The sequence below is a fragment of the Pterocles gutturalis genome, unplaced genomic scaffold, assembly GCF_000699245.1.
Source record: "Pterocles gutturalis isolate BGI_N339 unplaced genomic scaffold, ASM69924v1 scaffold3040, whole genome shotgun sequence".
In the NCBI taxonomy this organism is placed as follows: domain Eukaryota; kingdom Metazoa; phylum Chordata; class Aves; order Pterocliformes; family Pteroclidae; genus Pterocles; species Pterocles gutturalis.
Window position 1 is genome coordinate 20,739 of NW_010145618.1, and position 14,125 is coordinate 34,863.

Below are 14,125 nucleotides of genomic sequence, written 5' to 3' on the forward strand. Positions count from 1 at the left end.
CATCAGAGAGGACATAACCAAAGGGAGCTCAGAGTATAGCAACATACTACTTCTTGGCATTATCACAGTTAACTAACACAGAGCAGTGTCTGTTCTTTCAAATTTAAATTTGCTAGCTGCTAACAAACATGCAGATATCTAGGGTAGGGGGGAGATAGGACACCAAACCTTCAGGAGACTCCACATGGGAGATCTGTGTCTTATTGAAGCCATATGTGGATTTCAGGCAGATGCTCCAAAGCATCTTGAATGTCACTAAACACACGTGGGCAACAGAATAATACCTTACATCTCCTCTAAAAGGGCAGACACCCACTCACCCATTTACAGTTAAGCATCTCGCTCTCTAGCAGAATCACCATCCAGGATGTCCACACTGCAGACACCCAAGGCACAGTTCAGTAGCCTGAACATAGGCACCTAGCGCTGTTTCAGATGTCCTGGGATGCTGGAGACACACATGACGCAGGATCTAGAAGACATCCATACTCCTCTGGAGAGATGACCAGCGGTCAGAGGGACACCCTACAGCTCCTCGGTTGACATTAGACACCTACATGTGGTTAAGTGAACTCAGCTCCTGCACCTTGGCTATTCACTACAGACTTCTTTTACAGTCTGTAGAAAGAAATAGGCACTGCTATGGCACAGCTCCTCTGCCCTGTTCTGGAGATGCCTTCTAAGATAAGATGCACCTACCTCACTTTTGATCCAGTGACTGTCTTTACAGGGTCACCACTGACTACAGAAAGGGCCTGAGGAGACGGGCTTGGAAAAGAAATTTTTACATTACAGTAGAGTATGTACAGTCTGAATCCCAGCCAGGGGGTCTAATGGAAGGAAAATGTAATTTGCTCGAGGGAAAGGAGAGGTTAACAACTTCAGTCAAGCAGAGTGCAAAAATCACAGTTTCTTGGCAGATAATTAAACAGCAGAAAAATAGGAAAAATATGTATTCAACTGCATGAGGTAAGTTTTATTTAAGAGGCAGACAAAACTGCATTCAAGAGTTAAAGATTTTACTGAAGTTCCTTGGGGAACAACTTGAAAATCTTATCTGGCCTCAATTCTTCCCATCTGACTTCAGGCACTGAACAAAGGTGTCTTAGAGCACAGACACTGACAGGGCTCCTTCTGTACTCAGTGCACAGAGGCACCTTCAAACCACCCTGGGATTTGAACCAGGCTGCCGTAGCCCTCCAAGGTCACTGAACTCCCTCCTTCAACACTGATGTGAAACGTTCCCAGCTTAAATCCTGAAGCTTGCATGTTTTCAGTAAACACTGTACTGGGACACACCTTAGAAGCACGTACAGATATTAATAATCACTTAATGAAGAACTAACAGTATTGTTAACTTAAATTGAGGTAATATCTATACTTAGAGCATCCCAGCCCCCAGCTTACACAGCACCATGCAGGGTCTTCACTCACCTTGCTTTGGAGAACAAGAATTTGCTGGGCTCGTCCACGCCAGCTGCCAGGATTGGTCAAAAGACTTGGAATATTCACATCTTCACCGACTTCGTTTGCTAAAAGCTATGAAAAAAGAGATTTACATCAACAATAAGGCTAGGCTGAGGTATATGTGTTGGGGAGAGGGGAGGAAAAGCTGCTCTCTCTAGCAGGAAACACAAACCCCTGTGTTTACATAGTGGTCTCTAGCTGATACCCAGTATCCCATGTGATGTAAGCTCCTTCAGATCATTATTACAATATGGATTGTTGGTGGTTAGGAGTTTGGCTAACAGAATCATAGAATGGTTTGGGTTGGAAAGGACCTTAAAGCCCATCGAGTGCCCCCCCCTGCCATGGGCAGGGACACCTCCCACTAGCCCAGGTTGCTCAAAGCCTCATCCAGCCTGGCCTTGAACCCCTCCAGGGATGGGGCAGTTTACTAAGCATTACTAACAGTTTTCAATATATGCAATTATTTTTGATATAATGAATATTTAACCAGAACTAAACAGCAATAGAGAGATTGTCTTGATCCACACCCTTGCAATCAGGAATTGAGCCAATCCCTCTTGCAGAATTCCAACACAGCCACGCTAACGAGAGCTAAAGTTAGTATGAAGAACATTTACATTATTTATAAAAAGGTCAGCAGGGTTCTATTTTTAGGACCATATTCTCTATTCTGATCTGCATTGCAGGTCTCTTACGCAAAGTAATGAAACCAAAGGAAACAGAGCACATAGTAGCGCATTAAAAACCATAATGAATCAAAGAGGAAAAGGTTACTCTGGATGTCACTACAGCAAACTGTTTAAACACGTGCTTTAGTTCAAGCGTGCTCTTTAATCCCATTGATTTCCATGGGACTGAAGACAATGTTAAAAGTAAATACATAATTAAATGTTTTGGAAAGGAGGAACGAGCCTGAATGTATGCTTCAAATCAATCACAAACCTATTGTGCTGGACTGGGACTTTCAAACCTTGAAGAACCTGCACCCATCATAGCAATAGAAATAACAGATAAAGTCAGCCAGCTATGGTGGCAGAGCATGAAATCTGTGTCCATGTGCATGTCCTTCCAGTGCAACCACTACACCCATATCATAGAATCATAGAATCACAGAATGGTTTGGGTTGGAAAGGACCTTAGAGATCATCAAGTTCTAGCCCCCTGCCATGGGCAGGGACACCTCCCACTAGCCCAGGTTGCCCAAAGCCTCATCCAGCCTGGCCTTGAACCCCTCCAGGGGTGGGGCATCCACAGCTCCTCTGGGCAACCTGTTCCAGTGTCTCTTCTCACCTCCTTACAGTTCACTGGAATACTTCAGGGAGGCTAATCAAAGCTCAAAAGAATCCTCCTCCTGATTGCACAAGAATGTACCTCTTGCACAGGATCCCAGCCACAGACTGCATCCTGCAGCCATACCTTATGGGTCATCTTCAGCTCCTGTTTTGCAGATTGGAGTTGGTTACGATACTCCGTCACTTTAAAGTTGGCAGTGGTTAATTTTTCTTGCAATGCTTTCACCTCTGGACTTTCAGCCTTTAAAGAGAAGAATGTACTTGGTAAGAACCAAATCCTCAGGGAAAAACTGAAGCGATTAAGTTCCACAGATCCATCAGAATCACAGAATCTTTTTTTCCCAGGCCCATGCAAATGCCTTCCCTAATTTTTGGGATCACAGAGATGGTACAAACAGAGCAATCTGGTGGCAGGGATACATCCTTGTCATAAGGAAAGAAACGCACAATAGGAGAGAACTAATTATCAGCTTCCAATTTCCTCTCAATTACAATTCTTACCAAGTTTCCTTCTACCATCTTCAGAGTTGATTGCTTGATTCCTGCATCAGTACCACCAAGAGAATGTATTTTTTCCACAGCTGTCTGTAGCTGAAGAAAAAAAAAAATACATGGATATTATAGAGTAGATACAGTAAAGAGCCTGCCTCCATGGAAGATTAGTTAGAAAAAAGTACAACTGCAATTCTGATGATCCTGAATGTTTATTTACTCTAGAAAAAAACAAACAACTTAATTTACCCTTCTTTTTTAATATAATTAGTAGGAAAGCATACAATTTGTCCTGAAATGCTTCACAAAGAAGCACATGTTATTTTACTGCAGAAAAACTCCAGTGAAAATATCTCTGACTTGCTGAGATGGGATCAGTTATCAAGTATGGAGACTTCTGTGAGATGTTATCACCATAAGTTCATAAAATAAGTGTTTCTATATATAAATGCAAATACAGGACAGTACAGTACAGATCAGGATGTTGCCTCTGGATTCTGGATGCCAGTTGACCCACTCTTCAGGAAAATCACAAGGAGATTTCATAAAAAGCACACAGTTCTATTTACCAGAGGAATTTAAAAGGAGAAATGACTATTTAGTAATAACGTTAAGGCTCTTTTTCTCTCAACCTGTGAATAAAATGTCTCTTCTTGCTTGCCACAGTTTAGGAAGGCAGGCACACAGCCCCTCCTCCTCTGAATCACGTCCTATATGGAGGTTGCAAAGACTTCTTAGTGGACAGCAGTGCACTGAATTTGGAGCTGGAAGGGCTGGGAAGGGTTTCTTTAAAGGGTTGAGACTTCATTCTTTGAGGTGGGCAGAAAATCTTGATTGTTTGCCTGAGTAAAAGAAGGCTCTACAGAATAGCTTCTTCATTAAAGCGACATCTGGGGAAACAGAGAGTGTGACTCAGACCCAGCTCTAGTGTTGCCCCTTTCTGTGCAAGTAACTCCATGGTTAGGCTGCCCCTTCCAGCCAGTTCATAATTGCTTTTAGTCAATGGACTGAGAATGAGAAATTGCAGCTAGTGTTGGCAGCTGCTACGTCAAACTCTAAGGAAACTTTCTGCAAACATCCATTTGCAGTCTTTGTTCACGTTTACCCTTTGCTAAGTGATTGCTCAATAGCTCAGTGGCCGCACCTTCCATTTGCTTTGTGGGAACATAGTCATGTTAACACACTTAAGATTTACATATTTTTCAGTTTTCATACCAGCAAAGAGCTAACAATTATGGAAAATAACAGTGTTTTCCAGCAACGAAAGTATAGATTGTGATGCATTTGTAAGGTAACATCACCACAATTCATTGAGCAGAGTTTAAGGCATTTAGAAGTAGGTATACAGGATGAGACCCAACTCACAAATGAACACCTTCCCTGCTTTCAGTGTGGGTATCTCTATAAAGAATGGAGTCTAGTCAATACAATCAGGGAAATCTAGTCTTCAGGTCACTCTACAGTAGACACTAACATTACATCAAGTGGATGCACTGACTGTGGGCTCGGTTTTGTTGCCCACCCACAGATGTCTAGTGCCATTTGAAGCATCTGAGGGCATCCAGCAGTCTGAGAGGTCAAGCGGAATCTCAGATTGTACTTACACGCTTATGTGCAGGTAACTGAATTGCACTTCAGTTGCCTTGGTTCTTTCTACAATCAACGGAAAAAAGATGAGTGTGTCTAGACGGTGGTCCAGCTTAGCCGAAGAGTTACTGAAGAGATGTGAATTGCTGCAGGTTCCTGTCTGTGACAGCTCTTCTCTTTCATCCCTCAACATTTTTCACAGATACCTCCCGCTGTCAAACATTGCTTTAATTTTACCCATCTTTTACATCTTCACCTAGTTCTACTGAACAAGTACAAGCCACAAACTCAGCCAGAGAAGAGCCACCACAAATGAGGTTGTGAGAAAGTACAGACCATGACCAGGGCATGGTTTCAGTGGGGTTCACATTGGGGCTCAGCTTGACCTCAGATATGAGAGGTTGCTGCGTTTGGTTTTGATTTTGATGGTGATGGTGTCTAAAGACAGATTAGTTCATATCTAAAGTGTCCATCTCTGCTTTGAGCAGCTTCTTGAATTGAATTCTTGAATTCTTGAAAATTTCAGCTTCCTTTGAGTTGGTTTTCCTTTCCTGAAATGTCTGTGGTCCTCTCTTTTGGGTCAATATCTGACAATATTTTCAGTTTCTGTTTGAATAAGGGTCATCACACTTCTGCAGTAGAAGATTATAACCAAGTTGATTTTTCCTAGAATTATTCACGGTTTGCTCCCCTACTTGTGTGACTTTTTAGGTCCCCAGCTACACCTGATCTTTCTTAGCCAGCCTGCCAACGGTTTGACAAGAGCCCTCTGACCAGATCACTCTGGGTTTATGCAGCAGTTCTCAAAAATTTAATCTACTATTTCTTGATCTTTCAGGTAACTGGGGTACAATTCAGATGCATACATGATCAAAATCTAATGATCTAAGGCTGCATCAAAAGAAGCATTAGCAGCAGGTCAAAGGAGGTGATTCTCCCCCTCTACTCTGCTCTCGTGACACCCCACCTGGAGTGCTGTGTTCAGATGTGGGGCCCCCAACATAAAAGACCTGGACCTGTTGGAGACAGTTCAAAGGAGAGCCACAAAATTGGTCAGAGGGCTGGAGCACCTACAGGCTGAGAGAGTTGGGGTTGTTCAGCCTGGAGAAGAGAAGTCTCCGGGGAGACCTTCCAGCACCTTCCAGTGCTGAAAGGGGGCTGCAGGAGAGATGGGGAGGGGGGAGGGAACTCTTCAACAGGGGATGGAGAGGGTTAGGATGAGGTGTAACAGTTTTAAGCTGAAAGAGGGGAGATTTAGATGAGATCTGAGGAAGAAATTTTTCACTGTGCGGGTGGTGAGGCAGTGGCCCAGGTTGCCCAGAGAAGCTGTGGATGCCCCATCCCTGGAGGGGTTCAAGGCCAGGCTGGATGAGGCTTTGAGCAACCTGGGCTAGTGGGAGGTGTCCCTGCCCATGGCAGGGGGTTGGAACTCGATGATCTTGAAGGTCCCTTCCAACCCAAACCATCCTGTGATTCTATGATTCATAATTAGAAATGGTTGTGAAAGATGAGGTAAAAAAGCATTTGTCAGCATGATAAATATTATTGATCCATTCAAATTACGTCTTCTAAGGAAGCAAAGCATTAAAAATTATCCAAAAATTTTACCACTATTGTGTAAGGCAGTGCAGTAGTAGCCAATGGACAAAGTAAACACTGAAATCAGGGCATCTAGCTTTAATTTCAGCAGTCACGTGAGTAAAATTATTCCTGTGAAAGGTTAGCACATATAAAAAAGTTGTACTACATCACAAAAATAAATCTGACTGAGTGAAGATTTGCTGTCTCAAGTGATACAGTTTGTTACTGTCTCAGTTCTGGTAGTACTCATGCCAGAAAACAGCTTTCATTATGGGGATGAATAAAGCTTAGAAGAATAGAGCAGTAATTCACGACCGGTTTTAATGAAGTGGGAATTTAAGACATAATGGTATGAAATTTGCTCCTCCTCACACAAAAAAAAAAATATCAGAAAAATATCACTGCCGTACTGCTAGAAAAGCCTCTGTGTTTCTAATACAAGTGAACATTCCTAATTGGTATTTCATAAATCTTTCTCTCATTATAACTTACTGATAACCTTTCCTAGCTCCATCTTCCTGCAAAGGTAGAAACAGCTGAGGGCACACATCCCTCTCTCCTAACATGGACAGAAATTATGAGAAGTCAAAGCAAGCATGGATGCAAGAGCAAATTCAAAACGGGAACATGAATTAAACCCAGTTTCTACAGCTCCTCTATCCCAAAAGCTGGATGTTTTAGCATGCAAAAAGAGAACAAGAAAAATGCCTCACTTCTTTCTCCAGCTCCTTGACTTTGTTATTCAGCTGCTTCACTTTGGCTTTTTCACTCTCGTTCTCGGCAGTTATCTCACGATTCTTTTTGGCCAATTCAACTATTTTAGTAGCTGCAACATCTGCGGCCAAACCAGACGCCCCTGAAAAGTACACATAAAAGCAAAGGACACATCTTACAGGCAAGATTCAGAATAGATGATGCTTTTGTTCTCTGTCCAATGCACAATGTACTTTTATTGTCTAATCCATTTCTCTCAGAGCTGTGCCAGGCACTTAAATGACCAAGTGAGGGAAAAGAGGCATCAGCGATTCCAGCTGGCTTGCCTGGTTTTTGAGTCAGCATCACATTGTGGCTAGCAAAGCCACATTTCACACTTCAGCAACAGCCACGTGTCAGGAGGCTACAACAGTGGTCGTGGCAACATTTCTGTGTCGAAAGGGTAGAGGTGTTTTCTGCTCACTGCTGTGAAGTAGTGTTACGAGCAGGTTTTTGCAGCATCTTACAGAAAAAGACAACACACTGGTTGTTTACTACTGGAAGAGCTGCTGAAACAGAGGTGTGAACTTTTCTAGACATCTGTCTTAAAAGGTCAGGCACACGATTACACTTGGGTCCTGGATAACCTCCAGGAAATGTCATTGTGCCTATTTATATGTCCCTTGTGATTATACATGGAGTCTTACTGTATTACTCTTTTAATTGCTCTTTTGAACAGATACGTCATTCACCTCCTCATCAGAGAGGGTTTGATTAGTGTCACAAATAATCTCCAGCACTGGCTTGTGTGTCTCTTGGCTTTCGGTAACATCACATAGGTGAGGAAAAGTTCTTGCACAAGTGCAAAATCAATGATTGCACACAATGTCCATGGAAACCTCTAGCTCAGCAACAAATCTGAGCCTGCAATAACAAATCCTTGGTGGGATATGTGAGTATTGAACTTGGCTGTTGTCATTCAACTCTTTCATCCTCCTTCAGTGCTCTGAAGTAACGACTTTTCTACTGACATCTCTGAAGATTGTAATCAAGAACTGGAGTGAGATACAAGGATGAGAGATCACTCCTAAGTGAATTCTGAGTCCCATAAAAACCCCTATAGACACTAAAGGGGCTATGTGGAATATAGGTGAGAACAGAATATGACCCCATGTCACTATTTTAAAATGTACAGAAAATCATAAATTCATTATTTTTAAAAGCATTTCCACTATTCTTACTCCTTTATGTGACATGTTTCCCCTCGTTCTCCCACATACAAGCTCCATTTTAAGAACGAAGATTTAATTTAAGTGTTATTTAGTTCTGCTTCTTGCTGGTTTCCCCCTTCTCCGCTAGCCTGGTCACCGCTGCTGTCCTGAACAACAGTGGCACCCAGTGGAGAAGGCGCAGCCTGCACAGTTCAGTTTTCAAAGGATGCTCAAACCACTTTAGAAGCTGGACTTTGCATTCAGCCAGCATCCTGCGTGTGCCCTATTCAGGCATTCAAACAAAAGGAGCCTGAATAAAAGAATTTAACGCTATACAGCAGGGAAAGCTGCAACAATGCTCTTTGAAACCAACAGAAAGTTTTCTAAAATATGATTTTATTCCACATGTAAGTGCTATCACGTCAAACCATTGCAAGGATTTTCCCTCTGCAAATAAAGCAATGAGACTCCTTACGTGGATGTTTAGCAAATGCAAACAGTGTCAACTTAGACCCTTGCAAGTTTAGGCAGGAACTCTAAGTGTGGACTAAATCCACGCCCAGGTGTCTATTTTCAAAGTTCAGAGCTCAGTGGTTTCAGTGCTATTGCAAATTACTGCAGGCTCAGCAGAGAACAGTTCTCTCTCAGCTGAGAGCTGAATTTCCATTCTTCCTAGCAGAAGCTTATTACAGGAGTGGAAAGGGAGGCAAGCACAACATGACTGAAATACTTCTTTTTAGTGTAAAGCAGGTAAAGAGATGTCACATGAATATTTTCCTGCCAGGAGCTCACAAAGAAATCTTTATCCTGCTTCTATTGTCATCAGCATCAAGCAAACATAGGAACTAATATAGTGAGAATACAAACATTATTGTGTTTACCCGACAAAGCCAATCTGTCCTCCTGTATTTTTTTCTGGAGTTGCTTTATTTCAAAATCTTTCTCTGTCAGCAGTTTGTATAGTCTGCAGTTCTCATCTCGGACCTCTCGAAGCTGATTCTGGAGCTCCTCATTCTCAACCTCAAGCAACCTGTGAAAAAATAAACTATAATGGCCAATGTCACTGTAATGTGCTTCAAATAGATGCTTCCAGAAATAAAATAATGAAATGACTGTATGCTAGAAGAGCTGAGCTTACCAGGAGTGGGTTTACTGAATTAAGCAGAATATCTTTAACCTCAAAATACAAGCTAATGACCTGATCTATTCAGTTAACTTATTTCTTCTTCAAAAATTCTCCACTTCCTTATGTTGTCCTGGGCAAAACATCACAGAACAGGTATCTTTTCAGGGGTCCTGAGGTTACTGAATATTCTCATCTCATTCAGTCTGACTTATCTGGTTCTTCAGAGGAAACCAGGCAGGCTCACCATTCAGCATCCGTGACACTCAGGATTTTCTTTCTACACTTAAACCAAAGCCAATAGCAGCCAACAGAGCATTAACTACAAAAGCTGCTACTGAGGTTCTTTCTTTAAAAATGAATGCTTCACAGCGATTCACAAAAGACCATTTTCCTGTGTCCTCATCTGATTTTCTTGGAACCTTACCAGGATGGACTGAATTTGTATTATTAATGTTGCTTTTTGGAATTCATTTAGAAATAAAGAATATCAAAAAGCCCTCTGAACAGGAGGAAATAGCCTTGCTTCTCCTGTTCTTCAGTACATTTAGTAACATTTATGGGTTCCATCTCTCTAAGACATCCAGAGAATTAATACCTTGAATCTCTTTGCTGTCCTTACATGATGGTTCCTCTGAGTGTAAAATCTAGAAGGTAAGGCCTTGGTGACTCCATTCAATTGTGGGCACTCAGGCATCTGTTTGAGATGCCCCAGGATTATCTGAGTGCCCTCCACGAGGCCAGCAGCCACGACACAGGGTCCTGGGAAAACTTCTGGGACCCAGTCAGAGAATCGAGAGCATCTCAGAGAGCACTTGCCACCCATGTGTGGACACACAAACCAACCCCAAGAATTACTAACATCCTCCAACTTTAGACATACCTTTTTAGCCAGAATCCTCCAGACAGCTCTGTTTCAGAACAGAAATGAACCAGAGCAGAAACCAAACGTGCTAAGAGAAGCTGTACTGACACTGCCTTTGGTAAAAACGTTTGTGGGTGAGACCCTGCTGGACTCAATTCAGTTACCCACACAGAGGGTACCCACTGCTGATGGGTGCAGGTCTCCTGTGTCCTGTCTATCACTCCCACGTGGAAGTTCCCGATAGCCTAGGGCATCTCAGATGTCCCTGGACACAACTGAGCCCTAGATTCTCCTTATCTGCAGCGTGACCCTGGATGTCTACATTTTGGTGACTTCATCTGGCACAGTGTCCCACCCCTTTGACCTACAGACTGATTGCTCCAGGCTACAACAGCACTAGGTAGCTTGGATGATCACAGAGATTTGGATAAAGCCCAATTGTTGCAGTATCTACCTGTGGCTACAGACATATCCACAGCCCCAGACAAGTCAGCTATCTCAACAGTTACCTAAATCTTTTCTATTCAGAAGTTTTAGCAAGCTTTTTGCTCCAACTGGGCGCTGGAACTCTTAAATGCACACTCCATATGTACCTGTCAGAATAAATGACCCCTTAGAGCGCTGCCATGAACAGCTCAGTAAATTTATGACACGATTCACAATCCATAATTAAGCAATGTACTTCTGTTTCAAAGCTGCAAATCAAAGGGAGATCAAAGGCAGCTGTTTACAAAGGAGAAGAAAGAAACCAGCAATCCGAGCAGGGAAACGGCAAAACTAAGTTATTCCCAGAAGTACTACTCATAGATGCGAGCAATAAAACTGCAGATTTAATTAGAGATACATGGACAAAAAGATTTTTAATAGTTAGGGAATTCACATGAAAAAAGCGTTCTAAGCTCTTAACGCATCTGATCAGTGATGTCTTCCTCAGAGCTGGCTTCCAAGTCCTGACAAAAAAAACTTAGAGTAGGATGGACAGAAATCCCACCTGCACAGAGCTGGAGAATCCTCTGAGAACCTTCTCCACCCCATCCCATCGATCCCATCCCATCCCATCCCGTCCCGTCCCATTGTGACTCTACACGTTACAGAGGAGGCAGCAGGTTCCATCCAATGGCCCAGCTGTGGAAAGTCATCCAAAAGGAACAGGCTGCAGAAAGGTAATTTTTTTTTCACTCTAGTTCAAGGAAACAGAACCAGGGGAAGCTTGTGAGCAAGGCCCATGGCTGAAATTCAGGTGAGTGTCTTTCCCAACTTTGTTACAGATTCTCCACGTGACAGGGAGAAAAATACACCAAACAGAACAGGAAGGATAAAGTTACAGAAAGAAGAAAACAGAAAGAGAGAAATGTCAGCTAAACACTCGCCCAACCAAAATTTGGGAGTAGGATGGGAGGAAGGAAAAACAAACTCAGAGGCAGAGGAACTTCTGAGAGGAGAATGTTTTCCAAGCGCTACTATGAACAAGACGGACATGCTGAAATCACTGCAGACCATATGGAGTCCTGTTATTCTGGAACAAGTTTCTAATGCGTTGTCATGGGAATATTGCAAAGTACATCCTGGTAAATCCCTTCCAGAAGCAAATCCTGCTCAGATTTGATACACTCATAACCACTCTTTTGCTGAAAGCAGCATAAGCGAGGGACAGTCCAGATGAATCTGTTACACCCGCCATGTCAAATGGGGACTTTTCACAGTCAGTGCCACTGAAAAAGGAAGTTGTAGCTCTTGAATTACTCAGACATAAACTATTGAACCATAAAATGGCAGAGAACTTGGCAAATCAAGACAGCCGTGGTGAGGGACCTGTGTGTGAAGAAGACAATCTATGATGCAACAGTGAGAGCATTAGTTTCTAGAAGGTCAGCTCCCTGTTTCCACACAAACCTCCTTTGCAGTATGAACACCACATTCCCAGAAGCACCCGAAAGCTTCAGTGGTTCACTCCTGGGTTCCCTGCATCTTCACAGAAGCTCTGCTGCAGGTTACGCACTTGGGCGTTCAAGGAAGCAGCCGTCAGAAACAAGCTGAGCAGGGAGTTGCCCAAAGCAACAGAGAGGAAATATCAGCATTTAGGGCCTAATAAAGTTTAGTTAGTGGCTTGATAAACTTTGGTAGAGGTGCCCTTCCCCACTCTGGATTCTGGGAGGGGAAACTGTCTCAAAGGTATATGGCTAGCTGTGGTTTTCCACTCGTGATCTGCTGGTTTTGGCAGAGCCACCAGTTCCCCCTTCCTGCCCCTGTATCACAGTACCTCACCCCATCACGGTGCCAGTAAAAGTCTGGGGGGCTAAAGCTGTAAAAAAAAATATTAATTGGGTCAGAAAGAGAGACTGACTATATCCTAGGAGGAAGATGAATGATCTGAGCTGGGGTTTCCAATCTCTGCTCCAGTAAATTGAATTATGTACTCAGCTCCGAAACCAAGATCAAGGGAAATCCACACCAGAACGCCCAGTGTCTGGGTAATCCAGATGCTACCCCAACGGGTGAGATAAGACCCAAACACCTGTCCCCAGTAAGATTTAAAATCCTACCTCGTATAACCCTGTTAAGTATCTTAACAGGAGGGAACTCTGTCTGGGAGACCCTCCTATATAGCTGGCTGTCTTTGATCTGCTCAATCAGGTTCTATTGCAAAGACAGCCAGGGGAACACTTTTTTGTGCTACAAGCCTTTGGCTTGCACCCATTACTTGCTTTGCCCTTACCTGTCTTTGGAAATTATTCATGTAGGGAACCTGTTTGTTTACAAGGCTAGGCAGGAGCTCACCAACAGTTCTGAGGATGTTAGCGATCCTGAATGACTGGATTTTGTCAGAGAGCACCGAGCTGCCCCTAGCATGTGACCCTTAACCCCTCTGTCCTTCTGCTCTTCATCTGTGAAACACTGATAGTAAAGAGCACATCACAATGCTCTGAGGATAAACATGTTGGGGACAGCAAGGGTCTTCCTGGGATAATGAAAGCCCAATATGTGAAGACAGAAAGTGCTCTGGCAGCTTCATATGAGTTTCATAAGAACATAGGCAAAATATACTGTGACCTCCTGAAGGAACGGTGCTGCTACACCTTTACCTTTTGCTGTTATCTTCATTTACAGGTTGTCCTGTGTCAAGCAGGTTTAGATCATTTGGGATTCTGAAGGTCTCCTTTGGGTTGCCATTATCACCCTTCTGACTGTCCTCCTGCTTTTCCTTCTTCCTCTCCATTAGATTTTGCAGCCGCCTTTGCTGTTGTTCTTGATAAGCCTTAAACTGGCTTTTTAAATGTTCAGTCACTTTTATGTCCGACTCCATTGTTTACTAAAAGCACAAGAAGAAAATAAAAAGTGACAGAGAGCAGAGATCAACACCGCTTTGAAAAACATTCGCTTCTAGCAGCTGCTTTGTAGTTCTTCCTCGCTGATCTCTGCACAGTCTCCCTGCCACCTCCTCCTCTCTGCCACTGTGCTTTCCACCCCCACTGCCTGGCTTTAAGAGCCTTTTTACATACATGGCAAACAGCCTTCACAAAAAGGTTTTGGGTCTTTTTCCCCTCTAGCATTCAAAAAGCAATGTTTTCAAATGTTTTTAAAGAGATTTGTTTAAATAAATATTTTTACAGAAGAGCAAGTTGGGGTCAAATCCAAGCGAATGTGGCAACCATGTTATACTGACTAAAAGGAGCACAGGCTCTTGGCGACCCAGGTCCACCCAGCCTTCCTTCCCACCTTTCACAGAAAGGTGCAGATCCTCCCATTTTTGGGTTAACATGGGGACTGTCAGGAAGAGACACCTCTGGTCCTAATGCTCCCTTTAGGCACT

At 43.1% G+C, this 14,125-nt stretch overlaps 1 protein-coding gene across 1 annotated transcript in view; it reads right to left on the reverse strand.

The window, feature by feature from the left end:
• Positions 1-13,618, reverse strand: part of CCDC13 (coiled-coil domain containing 13) — a 28,276-nt gene extending 14,658 nt beyond the window's left edge. Inside the window, exons 1-6 of the mRNA XM_010085425.1 lie at positions 13,398-13,618; positions 9,208-9,356; positions 7,136-7,278; positions 3,264-3,353; positions 2,887-3,003; positions 1,435-1,539 (exon numbers count right to left, since the gene is read on the reverse strand). Of these exons, the coding sequence (XP_010083727.1) occupies positions 1,435-1,539; positions 2,887-3,003; positions 3,264-3,353; positions 7,136-7,278; positions 9,208-9,356; positions 13,398-13,618 (825 nt within the window). The remainder of the gene's footprint in view (positions 1-1,434; positions 1,540-2,886; positions 3,004-3,263; positions 3,354-7,135; positions 7,279-9,207; positions 9,357-13,397) is intronic.
• Between the last annotated feature and the right edge of the window lie 507 nt (positions 13,619-14,125).